This window comes from Eubalaena glacialis, chromosome 5, assembly GCF_028564815.1.
Source record: "Eubalaena glacialis isolate mEubGla1 chromosome 5, mEubGla1.1.hap2.+ XY, whole genome shotgun sequence".
NCBI classification, from domain to species: domain Eukaryota; kingdom Metazoa; phylum Chordata; class Mammalia; order Artiodactyla; family Balaenidae; genus Eubalaena; species Eubalaena glacialis.
In genome coordinates this window covers 102,389,015-102,406,808 of record NC_083720.1, presented here as the reverse complement: position 1 = coordinate 102,406,808, position 17,794 = coordinate 102,389,015, and the positions used below count along the sequence as shown (strand labels likewise).

General features: G+C 34.8%; 1 protein-coding gene across 2 annotated transcripts in view; it reads left to right on the top strand.

The window, feature by feature from the left end:
- The window catches only part of ANTXR2 (ANTXR cell adhesion molecule 2), a 163,292-nt gene that overhangs the window by 85,376 nt on the left and 60,122 nt on the right, over positions 1-17,794 (top strand). For both annotated transcript variants that reach the window (XM_061192410.1, XM_061192409.1), the window contains 4 exons: positions 9,411-9,455; positions 10,297-10,389; positions 15,743-15,910; positions 16,227-16,307. In XM_061192410.1, the coding sequence (XP_061048393.1) occupies positions 9,411-9,455; positions 10,297-10,389; positions 15,743-15,910; positions 16,227-16,307 (387 nt within the window). The remainder of the gene's footprint in view (positions 1-9,410; positions 9,456-10,296; positions 10,390-15,742; positions 15,911-16,226; positions 16,308-17,794) is intronic.

The following is a 17,794-nucleotide window of genomic DNA, read 5'->3' as shown; positions in this document are numbered from 1 at the left end:
GGGCAAGGAGCAGATACTCCCCTGGCTCCTGAAGAAACAATCAGCTCTTCTAACACCTGATTTTAGCTTTGTAAGACTGTGTTTGGACTCCTGGCATCCAGAACTGTAAGAAAATAAATTTCTGTTGTTTTAAACCACTAAGTTGGTGGTAATTTGTTATAGCTGCATTAAGAAACTAATAGATTTCCTAAATGATTCTGATATTTGCCAGGGTTGAGAATCACTGCTCAGGGCTCTTGATTTGAGGAATTCACATGTAATATGTTTCTAGATCAACTCATTACAAAAACTGTTTATGAAGTGCAAGAGATTGTAAGATGGGAGATGGTTCCACAACAAGAGGTTTTAAGATGGTAGATGGTTCTACGGCAATTAAAACCAATGTGCATTCTTTAAAATTAGAATTACCATTCTGTTTTGTTTTGGGTAACTGTAAAGTAAATATGCAATGCTTTATATACTGAGTAGAATTTACTCACTGTTTCAGAGTGACCAGGGATTTGTTGAAGAAACAGGTTTCTAATTTTCAGAAGTATCCAAGGTATATATGTTATTAGAACCTATTGACAGCAAAGCTCCATGGTCAGCTTTCTCAGGGTGCTTGTTATTTGCTGTAAGAGGCCAGAACAATCCCATTCATATTCAGATACATATCACTACTTCAAGATTATGACAGACGAAGACAAATACCGTATGTTTTCACTTATATGTGCAACCTAAAAACAAAGGAACAAATATAGCAAAACAGAAACAGACATAGATACAGAGAACAAACTAGTGGTTGCCAGAGGGGAGAGCGGGGGTGATGTGTGAAATAGGGGAAGGGGATTAAGAGGTTCAAACTACAAGTTATAAAATAAATTAGTCATGGGGATGTAATGTACAGCACAGATAAAATAGTCTATAATATTGTTATAAGTGTGTATGGTATAAAAATATTGAATCACTGTGCTGTACACCTGAAACTAATATACTACTGTAAGTCAATTATACTTCAAAAAATTATAATCATTCCTAGACCTACTATTATATTTCATAATTTAATGAATTAATAAAGAAGCACATAGTATTTCTGTATCACAGATTTGGTTTCTTGTTTTTAAAAATAGATTTTTACAGTTATATTTCAATACAATTGGATTCCTTTTAATCCTGTGTATTTTAATTTAGCTTATTTATTCTGGGAAGGGGTTCATAGGTTCACCAGATTGCCAAAGAGGGACATAGAATAAAAAAGATTAGAGAAAACCCCCTGCAATAGAATATCTGGCCACCAACGATGCTTTTAATATGAGACTATTTTAAAATTTTCAATCTTTCAGTTCATTTTAATGAGTATTTTCAAGGATAAAGGAGAGAGATGATATCATTTAAAATGTTGCAGAATTGTGTCCTCTGTGTACCTAGGTTTTCCATGACAAATAGGATCTAAACCAATGATATTTGGAGAACTTTATCTGGTGATAATAATAATAATAATAATAACAGAACCCTTATGCAAAGCTGGAATTTTAGGTGCTACCATTAGTGAATTACAGTGTATGTTGAGTTTGCAAACTATTCCATAAGGGGGAAAGTTTTCATTTTTGTGTGAAGTTATTTCTCACCATCTGTTTACGAGTCTGTATCCTGCTCATTGAGTATCCTCACATCCATCCTTTACAACCGCTTTTCTATAACAAACATCAGCAGCATCCTTCCTTTTCCCTTAAATTAAAAAAGGGGGTAGGAGAGGTTAAAAAAATCATGTACTGAATCATGAGTGAGATATCAGAAAATACAACTCTTTTCATCATTGTTAGCTTAGAATGTATGTTGAGTTTATGGCAGATCTGTTTTACTATCAGGATGGCAGAACTGACTCCTATAGTTGCATCATTTGGAGTAACCAGACATTCTCCAGAATTACAGATGTAAGGCTAATGAGGTGGCAAACAAAGACTTTCTGGAGTGTTGTCAATTAGAGTGTGTTATCCAGCTGCAAATAAATATCTGAATATGCTGGAAATGATAAATGTTCACTTTGATCTAGTGTCCTTGGCCAAAGTTCTCCATCCGCAAGGGAAAATTGCAAGCTCATTTTTCCTTAGTGCATTTAAGACATTACAGAAAGATCTCATAAATCTTAATTTAAAAAAAAACATTAAAAAAAGTTGTCTTTTTAAAGCCCAATTTGCTTATAAGTAAGTTGAGCTTTCGTGATGAGGATATATCTGACCGGAGCTCTATGGAGTCATTTTCTTAGCCAGCAACAGCTGTGCTGTTCTTTCTAAATAGTAATAATGCTTCTACATTGCACTTGTTTTTTATTGTTGAGGAGGGCTCTTGATGCCTTTATTGAGTTACTTTGAGAGCAGCCTGATTTTTTTTTAGAATGCACAATAAAACAGAAGTAATTTAGATTTTTAATATGCCTTCCTTGCACCATTAATTAAAATGATTTATGTTTGGTTGCCTCCTTGAAATAGAGTGTGATGTTAGTACTTATTGCTTCCATGATGATGTTTTCTAACAGAGCATCATTTACAAAACATGGTATCAAACCCTTCCTGGTCTTAGTTTATTTGCTTTGACAGCAGCACCTTTACTTAACTCCGGGAGTATATACTCTCACACTTTTCTTCCTAGTCCTCATTTGGCCTTTAAAATTATATTTATCATCCAGACTTCCAAGTAGCTATTTATTTGTTCAAAGCAGACTCTTTGAACATTGATGAGTCTGTCAAGGAGGAAAGGAAAGGGAGGTGAGAGAACCTCGACTATATCTTGGTCTGGATGTTGAAAGCACCTAACTTTGTGGGGTTCAGAAAAGGGCTTCCCAAATACTTATGTCAGAGAACTTTGTATTCATGAGAGGAAAGGCGCTACACTTGCTCTCTGATTTTATCAAAAAGAAAGGGAAGAATGAAAGGAAATCCCACATGTATTTTAAACAAGTTTTTGTAAACACTAAGAATGATTTGTCTAAGTCTGTGGGTTCTGAGGCGCTTAGATGACATTGCTGATAAATTGGGCATTTGTTTCTGTCACTGGCAAGAATCGGTTCTGAAATACTACTTGATCTACAGTCGTTATACAGTATCTTTTTTTTTTTTTTTAATCCAAGGCAGTTCACTGTTGACAGTTCTTTTCACTCTTTTCTGAATATTGGAACATATGATTGCATCAAGCTGGCTGCGGGCTCCTGTACTGACATTTTCTAGCTCAAAGAATGCCCACATCACTCGAACATTTGAAAAGTGTTAATGAGCAGATCAAAAGGACTGTTGCCTGAAGCAGCTAACTTTTTTTTTATTTAAGAAATCGGCTCTCCTCCAAACTGAAATCTTCATTCTAACAGCTAAGTAGATGAGATGTAATCCTCCCTGATGATGATAATAACAAATGAAAAAAAAAACTTGGAGAAGAATCAAAGTCTGCATATGGTTCACAAAGTGGTGAAAGTGTTTTCCAAAATCTTCAATACCGAGCTGAAGGATGCTAAGTGGAAAAGATCCTGGCAACTAGGCAATATTATGCCTTTTAAAATCTGCAAATTCTCATAAAATATGGTGCTTATGAATACATCCTTTTCAAAGATGAATGTATTCTTGCACTATTTAATACAAGAATGGGATTCTCATGACTGTTATTTTTAATGTATTTGGACCAACAGTCAGGTTTCCTTTTCTCCTGCACTAATTTTACTGAAATGTAGAAATATCAGTGGACACAGACTTTTGCCATTTTTGGCTTTGGGCCTGAATGGCTTCAGATTATTTTCACTCTCCTTTGTTACTTATGAAGCTGTGTGGTAGAATGGAGAGAGGGAGCATTTTGAAACATCACACACACAAAAAAACTTATTTCCTCTTCCAACATTTCTAGGGCAATGATGGTGGGCATATGAATGAATATGTTATGTCCTTATAAAATGGGGATGATAACATCTATCTCACACAGTTACCATAAATATTGATCTATATCTGTCTATATCCATCTATCCATCTATCTATCTATCTATCCATCCATCTATCTAACCATCCATCCATGCATGCATCCCAGCAAGTAATAAACTCTCAACACATCTTAAGCCTTTTCTACTGCACCCTTTCCCTTTGCAATCCAAACCTTATTTTAAAAGGATGTCATGTGGCAGAGGAAGTTGAACCTAGAGTTTCGAGGAAGATGGACCAGTTTAAATACTAATTCTAATGTTTTCTCTTTGTGTATCCTTGGACAAGTTACTGAATTCAGGCCTCCCTCTCCTTGTATTTAAAATAAGCATAGTAACTGCATAGGATTACTATGAAAATGAGAGAAATATAAGAGTGCGTGGCATATGGCAGCACCAATAAATGTCATTATTGTTAATAGTATTAACAGCACACAGATGAGCCTTTGCTCTGCTTCAGTTTCTGAAAGTGCTGTTATTTGTTGTGGTGGTGGTGGTATCTCTTAATCTACTAGGTCAAAATTTGATTTATGTAGGGCTTCCCTGGTGGCGCAGTGGTTGAGAGTCTGCCTGCCAATGCGGGGGACACGGGTTCGAGCCCTGGTCTGGGAGGATCCCACATGCCGCGGAGCAACTGGGCCCGTGAGCCACAACTACTGAGCCTGCGCGTCTGGAGCCTGTGCTCCGCAACAAGAGAGGCCACGATAGTGAGAGGCCCGCGCACCGCGATGAAGAGTGGCCCCCGCTCGCCACAACTAGAGAAAGCCCTCACACAGAAACGAAGACCCAACACAGCCAAATAAATAAATAAATAAATAAATAAATTAAAAAAAAAAAAAAAAAAATTTGATTTATGTAGAGTATTAAGGGTTTTGTTTTCATTGTTAACAATGTAGAAAATATACTTGCCAGGATTTCAAAATTGATTTAAATTTATAATAAGCAATGCATTTAGTCATACATAAGATTAATTACACATTATTGGAAAAACAAACCCTAAAGTTCTTTTCTGGAATAAGGTGAATACAAATGTATGTAGACATATGGCCTACTTAATTATGTAAAGGCATAGAAGAAAAAGACTTGGTGGAAATATTGTGATATGTATTTTGTTTTATCATTCTATTAGAATTTTCATTTTGGAAAGGACCTACAGTGAATCAAATTTATTTCCCAAATGAAGAAACTTAGCATGGTCTTACATTTTCCCGTCTGTCTTTGAGTTCATTAGCTCTCTGACTTTACTGGTTGAAAGAGAAATTTGATACTTCATTTTCTTTGGAACTAGCAATATTTTAGTTTCATGGAAATCTTTCTCTATTGGTTATCATTTATATCTTTTTTTTTTCCCCTCTGTATTTTTCTTATAAATTTAGAGGTTGGCTATGAGCCTTTGCAAACATTCTCAGCTAGTTTCTTCAGCTCACTTTCAATCATATTTTTAGTATCTGTTGTTTGCAGAGCACTTTATTAAGTGCTGTGATATTTTCAAAGAGGGAGAAATGATATTGCCCCTAAGAAATCTACAGTTTTGAGGGGTAATTGAAAAATTCCAAAATAAACATATAAACCCAAACTGATGAAGCATGAATTGTTCAACTGTGCAGCACGTATATTGTTAGAAGTTTTAAAGCTTCTAGGTAAAGCAATAGAAAGTTGGTAGACTACTCTGTAACGGCTGGATGGGACTTAATATGGAAATGGTCATTTTTTGGGGGGTAGCAAAGGGATCTTCAGTCAGCCTGGAGTTAGAGGTACACGTGCAGGGATGTTTGTACATAGGGTGTTAGGGTCGAACTATACCGTGCTGAGGCATTTGAACAATGACAGTTCAAGAGGTGGCTCATGTAGATGTACTGAAAAAGGAGTTTGCATTTTCCAGGTTGTGGCTTATGATAACAGATAAAGAGTCTCTGATAAAGAAGGCAAAGATGCCTCTCATTATCGTGCTGTGAGTTTGTCACCAGTGGTCATATGAGGATTTTAAATTGAGACTCAGTTTACCCATATTAATGCTAAAACTTGATGCTATACAGGATAATCAGCATGATAAATATGACATGAAAAAGGAAGTGTTATGGAGGGGGATGTTCAGTAATTCTTAGGAGATATAACATAGAACAGGGTTGGGGATACTGTTTAAGTCTTCAGAAATTTATATATCAGTACAAGATGTACACGTAATAAGCAGAGTAAATTTGAAATCCTCACAAGGAAATGAAAATGAGTTCGGGTACATTATACTCAGACTTAGTGGAATGAAGGATGTACCTTGGGCTTTTTCTAGTGAGAGAACTCTGGAGAGCACTTTATGGTAGTTTGCAAAACTGAGTGGTAAGCTTCTTCCCGAAATTCAGTAATTCCTCGAGTTCAGTTGTGGCCACTGGAACCTTTGATCCATTTTGACTAGAGAAACGATCAATTAAACTTCTGTTAGAAACATAGTGACCTGGCTACATAGGTTAGAATGAAGGATGAGTTAGAGATAGAGGAACAAGCTAGAGGTCTAATTTAGCTACAAATAAAACATGTAGACATTGATGCCAAAATAAAGCTATGGTAATTATAGACTATCAATCAATGTTATCAATATGTTATTAGTTAAAATGCATAGAATCAAAGTGAGGATTGCTGGGGTACATCTGTTTTGCCTGAGCACCATGCATTGAATTATAATGGATCGGCCACACTTAAAATGCTATTTATCAGTTCTGGAAACCACACTTTGAGATAGTGTTCAAATGAGTATGTACTAAAGAAACTGACCAAGATGACCCAGTAACTCAGACCGTTATGCACAACATGGTTGTGATGTTTAGCTTCCAGATGTGTACGTTCAATAGATATATGGTTATTATCCAAGTATTCAAAAATAGGACCTGCTCTTTTCTGGAATTAAAAATAGTTGTGTGTATGCATGTGTTTCCACACTCTAGGATCAGGACTAAAGGGTGGAAACTACGGAGAAGGAGGCTTTGGCTTCTTTTGGGGGAAAATTTTTCAAATGATGTGAGTTCCTTGCCAAAGGAATAAATTGCTTTGTGAAGTTGTGAATTTCTCTTTATTGCAGGTATTCAAACATAGTTGGACAACAGCTAGCTGGGAATTTTTCAGAATAATGAAGTTTTGGTTGGATGTGTATTAGAGAAGTTGAAAAATATTGTACTAGATATTTTTAAGGTCCAGAGATCTTGAGTTCATGATTTTAGGTAGTGATAGTAGGAATAGAATGCAAAGAATCCTTCCTTCTTCCTGTGATCTTCCTTCCTTCCTCCTCCTCTCCCTTTATCCCTTCCTCTATATTTTTTTTCTCTTTCCCACTTTCTTCCTTTTTCTCTCTTCCTAACTTCCCTTTTTTCCTTCCTTTGTGCTAGACACTCTACTAAGTACTGGGAATACAGTGAGGAACAAAGCAGACATAAAATCCATCCTCTTAGAAGTTACAGTGTTTTGGAATTAGATAAAATTATCAATTGTGACCAATGCTAGGGGAGAACAAATAGGCATCTGTACATATTAAGGTAATCTGATCTGCTTTGAGAGGATTGGGGGAATTCATGGTGGGGGGGGGAAGAAAAGAGGAAAAGATAGAAGAGGGAGAGGGGGAGAGAGAGAGAGAAGAATATTTCAAAGAATCTTTTGAACATGGTAAATGATTTGGTGAAGTCATTTAGAAGTGAGAATAAATTATAGATTATGAGAAAATTTTAAGGCTGCAACTTTAAGGAAAGAGTGATTTACTTGAAAGAAACAAGGAAGATACGAAGAAGAGTTGGCTCTTAAATGAAGCTTATTAGGTTGGTTTTGACCCTGTTGACTGTGAAATATTGATAGATCTGGTTTTCATTGATTGATTTTGGACGTGCAGGTTGATAATATGAGTGCTTCCTTTTTATAAAGGAAATGCACCTGTAGCTTGATAACCTTTATTTTATTTTACCACAGTATTACTTTAAATCTCTATCCTCTCCTGGCGTTTGTTTCTGGGCTAAATGTAAAACTTCACAGATTTCTATCCTTCAATATTAGTAAAAAGAACTGGGATTTTATGTTTATTGATAAGACAAAATTGAATTAAACAGAAGAGTTAAATAGAAATAACAGCATTTCTTGTAGCATTCAAAAGTTTGAATGCTACAATGAGTTAGTTCAAGATTCATTCAGATTAAATTACTGTCCAGTTATATCTATGTAGTTGTAGTTACTGTTCGCATTTTTTCCTGAGATTTAGATCTAAACTAAAATTTGATGATGAAAGTAATATATATGAAGAAAATTATGAGTCAATTCTCTAAACATTATCAGTAACAACAAAAAAAACTTTCATTATGGAAAATTTCAAACATATACAAAGAGAAAGAGTGAAATAATGAATCTCCCATGTCTACTTAGTTTCAATGATTCTCAATTTATGGCTAAATTTATTTCATATATAACCTCTTTACTTCCCCACCCCAAATTATTTTGATGAAAATATCAGAATTATATAATTTAATCTGGAAATGTTTCAGTATATATCTTTAAAATATATGCAGTCTTTAAAAAACATATTCATGATAATAGGAATATACCTGAACAGTAGTAATAATTCTTTGATTATATTCATTTTCAGAGCTACTATTGTTTTAAAATTTTAAAAATTTAATAAGATAATTGAAACATTTGACCTTAGATGAAGTGAAGCAGTTATATTTTCAAACAGTTTTTCTTCTTAGTATAGAGACTTGGATGTGTACTTGAATTATCAGACACTACTGGCACTTGGTCAGTAATTTTCTATCATGATGGTATGAAAGTCCAGATACCCCAGTACCAGTAAAGGTCATTTAAATTTGATCTCAGTCTGTATTCCTCTCACATAAAGAATTAACCACATCAAATTTCATGAAATAATATATTGAGTAATGATTCACAGGAAAGGACTCTTGGCTAAGAGGTTGATTTGTTTCTAGGTTAAAAGGTGGGGAAAGAGAGTATGTTAATTTCTCTATTATCGCATCCAAAGCAAGCTAACTTTGTATTGTCAATTTGTGAAAGAGTCAGTGAATCAAAGCAGGAAGACTTAGTAAATTCCTACTCCATTTGAGGGGACATACTGTAATCTAGTGAAAAATGTTTGCATTAGAAGAGCCACTTAGTGCAAGGTATTTGACAACTTTTGCTCTTGTTATTTACCTGAAAACTGAAGCTATATCTATATCATAAAGATAAAATGAATGAATGTGCTAGTTAGCTAGCTAGTTAGTCAAAAAAAAACCTAGTAGTTGCTAGTTAGTCCAAAGCTAGTTACAAACAAGCCCAGGTTCAAAAGGGGGGCCATATGTTTTGGGAGGCTAGGTTCATCTGGGACATCTTTGGTGCCACAACAGTATTTTACTAATCGAATTATTTTTATACATCTTTTCTGTATCCTCCCTGTGACACTGAAGTTTCTGCATTTGATTGTTTTTTTGGTTTTGTTTTTTTTTTGGTACAGGTTATCAAGGATCCTCCTCCACCACCACCCTCTGCACCAAAAGAGGTAAATGAGTGCCTAATAAGTGATGTGGGTGTATTTAGATATTATCCCTAATTTGATCAATTACATTGTTATTAGATAACTGTGATACCTATGTATTGACTTCTGAAATTATGAAAATCAATTATGTTTTGTCTTCTCATGATTTCTTTCATGTGCTAGAGGAATGGGACCTTCACACATTGATAAACGTAGACTAGCCATCAGGATCAATAGTACATAGAGATTTAATTTACTTTTTATAGCAATATATCAATAGTTCTGCTGTCACTTGTCTTATTTACAAAAAGTTGGAAGATCCAAGCTGGCAGCTTAAAGATATTATTACTTTCTTCAAAATGATTATTACTTTTACATTACTCTGTGAGCCAAAATTGTGTTAGCAACAGAAAATATGGTGTTGTGCATTTTCAAAGCTTCTCAACTACCTATCTTTTCAGTACAAATTTCGCAGAGTTTAAATTTACACATACATTGAGGCTTTAAATGATCATTGAAATGCGGTCCTAATTTTAATGTTTTATCTTCTTAACTATGAAGTGATAAATAAATCTGGAAAAACCAAATGATGCTTATAGTTAAGGAGCAACTTCTGGTAGCCTAGTGAAATAAGGTAGATTCCTCAAATTGTGGAATGGAAGGAGTCCTCATATTCTGTAGAACCTCACTTGAAATTTATGCACATAAGCATAAGTACATCCACATGTGCTATATGTAATTTTTACTATATTTCTTCCATATCAGTGTCATTATTTGGAAAAATATTTAAATGTGAGTTGGTTCTGACTAAGCAATATTTTAAGAAATTAATTAAACTCAGTTTTAAAAACTTGTATCCACATAGGAGGAAGAAGAACCTCTGCCTACCAAGAAATGGCCAACCGTGGATGCTTCTTATTATGGTGGTCGAGGGGTTGGAGGAATTAAAAGAATGGAGGTTGGTATCTTAAAAAAAAATTAGAAGCTGCTAATCTGGAATATGTATTTTTAGAACTATCAAGCCATGGAAACTGTACTTTTCACAACTCAGTATCCTAATATCTATTTTTACTTAACACTAGGTCTTTTTTGGACAATTTTTTTTCTATGGAATAATCCTAGCCATTTCAGAACTATTCAAGAAGAACTGACTTCATTAGTCAAAGAACTACATTGATAAGATGTCTGAATTCTAAAGGGCAAAACAAAATTAGGGAGTTTTTTTACTATTTTGGAAAAAATTACTACGGAGAACATCAACTTTGAAGAAGCCAGCTACTTAAAGTTGCAACAATGCTTGTCTTTGAAAAGATCCAATAGTTAAGTACTATTTGAGGAGAAAAATATTAAAATATTCGATATCATGGATAAGACCCTATCACAAATGTAGAGAAAGTACATTTAAGGCTTTTTTTTTTTTACAGGTTTTAGTTACCACTTATGAATAATCAAAATTAATATTAAATATCATTTATAGACTATTAAATTTTTAGACTGGCAAAACATGTGGACTAAAATTGAACTTAAATATTATATCTTGAAGATGAAATGAGGTCTTTTACCACCACAGAAATATTTTTCAAAGTGATGGATTAATTAATAATAAGCAAGCACTGTCAGCACTGAGCCCTTAACAACAGCATAGATAGGCCAACATCCCACCCGGAGGAGAAATTGGAGGAATTTTCTCATTGATATGGTGACTTTATTATTAAACACAGGTCCTGACATTTCTTTCTTATTAGTTATTCTTTAATTTTATTTCTTGATAAGAAAGAGTTTTTATGTGTTTTGTAATCACTGCATGTCTCCTACTGTCATATCTGCTTTGTCCCATTACTGCCAGCAAAAATCAATAAGCTAATTAACAACCTCACGACTGTTGCAATTTTCCTTCCTTTCTTTTTTTTTTTTTTTTTTTTAATTTTTTTGTTGTGCCATGTGGCATGCAGGATCTTAGTTCCCCGACCAGGGATCAAACCCGTGCCCCCTGCAGTGGAAGCGTGGAGTCTTAACCACTGGACCACCAGGGAAGTCCCACAATTTTCTCTTTTTATACATTTCAATAAAATTCAGATTCCCAAGGAGGATTTCCCATTTTCAGCGTAAATTTCAGTACTCTTCAAAAGAAGCCCAGACTTACTTAAATGACTGTCATTACTAAAGTGGTTAAGTCACCTGATAGTGATTCTCATTGTCTTGACCACATTAGATCTTAAAATAATGCACATTTTCCTAAGAGCTTGCCACTTTATTGCTGAAATATCTTCTGAGACAGGCACCTCATTGCCAATAAGCCATGGAAAAGGCAGGTGCTAGAACTTACTACATTTGCCTTTTGGAGAAAATATTGTCTCTGTGTTAACAGGTGGGTAATTGGGAATATCAAGCAGTACAAGAGAACATGGCGAGGCTAGCTCTTGTTGCTTGCAATGCAAGGAAGGTCATTGTCCTTTCATTTGCCTTTGTTGTGTCATTCTAGGATTGGAGAGGTTGGGGAGAGTGTGGATTGGATGTCCCTACGTATATAAAAAATACAATTGTAAATAAAATCGTTACATATGAATATCCAAATATGATCTGTCATAGCTTATTTTTAGTTTATTTAGTCTCGTTCCAAAATGTGTGTATAAAAAGATGTATGCAGGGGGAAAAGGGTTTGACAGGAAATAGCACAACATGTTAGTAGCTTTCTCTGAATGGAGTGATTTTCAATTTGTGTTATGTATTTCCCTGTTTGTTCCCAACTTATTTGACAGTGAGCATGTACTAATTTATATTCAGAATAATAAACTTAATTCCATTTTGAAATCCGCACATATAAAATACCACATGACAATGAGATTCAGATATATTAGTTCTTGCTAAAAACACGAGGAATTGTGTCAGATTTTTGTTGCTCCAATATTCCATGTTCCAAAGATTAAGATCTCTTTCTACAGAAAAGAAAAGTTTATGCATGAGCTACTGAATGGGTTCTGAGTTAAAAGACATATTATTGGAATATGGTCAAGAAAGCCAAGGGCCCATGAACATTCTTGAGTAACTCACATTTCACGTTTTAAGAGTTATTAACTCTTTTACTTAAAATGTAAAATTTAATTTAATTCAAATTTAATTGAAATTTAATTATTTGTGTTTTAGTTATTGACTCTTAATTAATGTGAAATTATATTGCCCTAGCTTTTTAGCTGAAGAAAATTTATGAGAAGGACTCACCCACTTTTAATAAATCAGAGTCCATTTTAGCCATGGATAATTTTGGCTACATTTTATGTAGTACTCCATCAACGAAATGGAAATGGGAATGAGAATGAAGAAAAAAATGAGAAAGTAAATGTGGGCTTCACAAAGGGGAAACACGATAGGTAAAAATACACACAAAAAAATAAACTGAGGGACTTCCCTGGCAGTACAGTGGTTAAGACTTCATGCTTCCACTACAAGGGGCACAGGTTCAATCCCTGGTCAGGGAACTAGGATCCCATATGCCACACAGTGAGGCCAAAAAAAACAAAGAAAAAAATAAACTAAGAATTAAATGCCTTTAGACTTTTTCAAACATCAACTAATTTAAACTTGGAGAGGAAAAATAGAAGACATAACTTGTTTGAAAACCGTGCCTATTCAAACCTGAAAAGTATTTTCCTTAAAAAAATTCCCCAGTTTAAACTGGGGAAAGTGAAAGGAATTATAGAAATTATGAGCACATCTGAATTAAAGAATAAATCTTCATAACTCAATGTTATTTTAAGCCAGTATGGGGATTTTACCTAGAAATTTTTTCTTCCTCCTAAATATTTAAACACTATCATAATCGCAGTTTGCAGAAAGCTGGAACTGAGCTGATGTTAATAACAGCTGTTAGCACAACTGATCCACAATACCTAATGGCTTCAAATGTGTGTTTCTGCCAGTTCCGCGTGAAACTGTTTTTGTTTCTTTTCTCAATTCTGAAATTGCTCCTTTATGATACAACCTCCAAATATGCTGTGGAAATTATGGAATTTCATTGTTTATCATTGAAAGCCAAGTAGAATTGGAAGAATTTAGCTATCAAGCTTGCACTTTTTTTTAAATAGTAAAAAGTCAGATATATTAATTCTGTTAAAACTGCCTTTAGCAATCTATTCTTGTTATTCTTTTATCCTTTTTCACTATCTCAATGTGGTCAAACTAAAATATTAAAATTTATACATATAAGTGTGTATATATATTTAATTGCTTTTAAGAGTTTTAGGAAAACTCTAAAGTGTTTCCTAGTTTGAGTGAGATTGAGTGAGAATTGATTGTTGTATTGTCTGTGGTGATGGTGATAATAATGATAAAACAGCTACTTCATGAACTAACACTAATGGATTTATTTAATGCATTTCCTTTAGACCTCAGCAACTATGTATCGTACGTTTAGAAATGCGATGTTGGGTCAGAACTCTAGTTCAACTGTCTTCGTGTTCTTTATCTGAGAATGGTACAATGATACTTGGAGGAAGAATATGAGTACCATTACCTCTAGGATATCAACTGTGAAGCCTGGGCTAGTTAAAATCTAAGTTAAAAATCTATCATTTCTGAATGGATCTAAATTTTACCTACTTATATTTCTACTCTGAATTACTTCTCTCTGTTATGATACTCATATATTTATTTGACTATGTATCTTCATTTGTTTTTTGTTTTTTCCCTTAAAATTGAGACTTTACAACTGCAGGAGATGTGTCCTGGTTTTAGAGTTTTTTAGTTCAATTTAGATATATCTAAAGATTTTTAAAGTTTTAGTTTATCTAGGTGAAGACACTATGATTTGAAAGAGAAGGTCATTTCTCTGGAAGGAAAGCCAACTATCTAGTTCTAAAGGTTTAATGGTGTTTAAAACAATTTTAACGACCTCATAAAGAACATTCTAGTACCACTGATAACACTGAAAGATACAGATACATTTTAATGACCCAACAGAGTCCACTTGAAATTGAAAACCTACTCTAAAATTGTAGTAAAAAAAAGTAAAAACATCTAAGTAAGCCTTATCAAAAAGCTATGAATAGATCTTTCTATGAACAGTAATCATCTGTATTCCTACCCACTAATTCAGGTCATTAAAATGCTTTTAAAAAGCATTTAATCATTTTTTCTTTGCAGAAATTATTCAACTCTGGTGAGCCACTGTGTGCCCTGGACAGGCCTTCCTGTTTCTTTTTAGAGCTTCACTTATCTTTGTCTTCTTTGGTAATGTCCTTGGTTTTTAGACTTCTCTACTGTTCCTGGTTGGACAAAGCCTTTCTCCAGGGGCCACAACTTCTTCACATGCCGCACATGAAAAAATTTGGCTAAAATTTAGCCAATTTTCATTGAAAAATAAAGAAAACATCATTTCACCTTCTTGTTTTCAATGTCTAGGTTTTTCAGAGAAAGGAATCCTCCCAAATTTGTGGAATTCCCTGGTGTCCCTGAATTTTTCTCTTCAAAGCAGAGTCTTTTCAGATTTGTCTTCCTCAATGAAAAATTGATATGTCAAATGACCATACTCATATGAGTAGAGGAAGTAAAGACTGAGAGCTACTTTACAAAGTTGAGAAAAAATATATAATTATTTTACTTCCAAAGGCTAAATTTTAAATCATACTTTTTGCCTTAGTCAAACTTGATGGAAAGTTTGGAAGGAAAAATTAACTCCTTTGTATAAAATATATTTGTAAAATTCAAACCTATTTGAAACTTACTGCCCCCTTCAGACTACATATGTTCAAATCCCTGTCCTGCTGCTTACTAGCTGTGTGGCTTTGGGCTCATCACTTAACCTCTCTGTGTCTCAGTTTCCTCACCTGGAAGCAAAAACATAGTATCTATCTCATTGTATTTTTGTATGGATTAAATGCAGCTTGGCACATAATAATCATTCAATAAACGCTAATTATCATCATCATTACCATCTATTTCACCCAGTGTCATCAGTATATACGGGTATGTGTTTAGCTAGAAGGAGAACATACCTAATTAGAGAATAGAGTTACACACTGTCATGCATTTCATATGTAAAACACAAATTAACTCCTTATTTGAAACAATGGAGAAATGGCTGCATCAGATTTAATAGACACCAGATTTTTATAAAGGATCTTTATTTCTAGGATCTTAATATTAAATACATGAGTGGTGAGAAACCTATTAAATCTCAGAAGAGTAGGAATTTGGAGCTAGGATACCTACTCATCTTTGGACTCTGAGGTGGTGAATCAAAGAACCAACTAAACAAGAGCCTGTTCCTCTAGGCCACTATATGTCTGATATCAATATTTCCCTTTGTTTTAAAGGTCCGTTGGGGTGATAAAGGATCTACGGAGGAAGGTGCAAGGCTAGAAAAAGCCAAAAATGCTGTGGTGACCATTCCTGAAGAACCAGAGGAGCCCCTTAGGCCCAGACCACCTCGACCCAAACCCACACTCCAGCCTCCTCAGACAAAGTGGTACACACCAATTAAGGTGACTGTTCAAACTTTGTAGGATTTAACGGCAACTTCCTAGAGAAAGTGTAATCCTTTTAGTCTCCCTGCCCGCCCCCCCAACCATCTGCAGGAGGACCAAGGTATATCAAATAACAGACATTCAATTTACCTTATAACAACTGAATATTTCTCAGTAACAAGAGACTCCATTTTTGTTATTTATTTATTCATTAAATTTATGAAAGAAATGAGAGGAGAAAATAAGGCTTTACCTTCTTCATTTTAGCTCATTTATTTAACAAGCAGAGGCCGAGTACCTTCCGCAGGGATTTACAGATCATGTTTCCCTTTAGGGTCGGCTGGATGCGCTCTGGGCTTTGTTACGGAGGCAGTATGACCGGGTGTCCTTGATGCGACCTCAGGAAGGAGATGAGGTTTGTATGTGGGGATGTGTTAGGAAAATAGTGACCACTCAGGTGTGTATAAGGAAGGGAGGAAAATAATAATCAAAAAGAACCTAAAGTCCTCATTACAGCTGAAGAAGGAATTATTATTGTCTCATGCAAATTCCTATTACGTAGGGTGCTTAATAAATGATTATCTATCGTTAGAATATGTCTTCAAGCCACAGTTTAACACGAGGCCCTTTTCAAGTAACATAAAAAATTAAGGTCCACTGTACACATACTTTAATAAGCACACTCAATGCTTCAGCCTTTGGCTTGGACGACATCACGTTCTGTTCTGAGGTTTTACCCAGCGGGGAGGACAGAGTGGGGATTAGTAAGTCTTCCTAACATTTACTAGCATTGAGGCCTGGGGTACATGCCTCAGATCCTCTGTTGCTTTAGGTATAAATAAGCATTTTCCTGCCTTCAAATTTGATTTAATCTAATTTCTTGAAAATGTGAAAGTGCTTTGAAAGTTATAAAGCGTTATGGACATCTGCAATGGTGAGATACACACACACACTTATGTGTAAAAATACATACATAAATACATACACACATATATGTGTATGCATTTTCCCTATCAAGGAAGCCTTTTTTTAAAAAAATATTTAGTTAGTTGCGCCAGGTCTTAGGTGCGGCCCACAGGCTTCTTAGTTGAGGCACATGGGCTCCTCAGTTGTGGCATGCGAACTCTTAGTTGCGGCATGCGTGTGGGATCTAGTTCCCTGGCCAGGATTGAACCTGGGCCGCCTGCACTGAGAGCACAGAGTCTTAACCACTGTGCCACCAGGGAAGTCCCAAGGAGCCTTTTTGAGGCTTTTTTATTTTTGGAAATTTGGCTAGAATTACTCCAGCTTTATAATTTCTTTAATATATAAGCACTATTTCCTGTTGTATCGATGTAAGAAAAATAGTTTAAAACCTTTTCATATGTAACAATGAGCAGGTGTGGTTCAGAGACACAATACTGTTAGTAATAATAACAGAATCTTTTCATTGTGTGTCAACATGATCATCATTCTGTTTTAACAAGTGCATGAACTTCATTCATGTCAGCTTCAGAGGACATTAGGTTATTCAGGTCTGATGGGCTTTTTTTTTTAAGGATGAAATAATTGATGAGATTAATATTTATTTTTCAGTGCCAAGCTATATTTAGTGTTATATGATTCTAGCTAGGTGTTTAAAATACCAAAACATCTAAATTTTTAGATCTTACTTCTATGAGATGGAGGTAGTTTTATAAACATCTGAGTTCAGCCATTTGGAGAAGCAATTTAAGAAAATATTCCTGGAATATTCCCAACAGCTCATTTACCCTTTGCTTGGACCATAAGTAGAGAGAACCAGGTGGTTTATGAAGCAGCCTCTTTCATTACCAAACCACTGTGGTTAATAGAAAGTTCTTATATTTAATGAAATTTGTGCCTCTGTTTAAATTAATGCATGATCTGGAGTTCTGCTTCTGG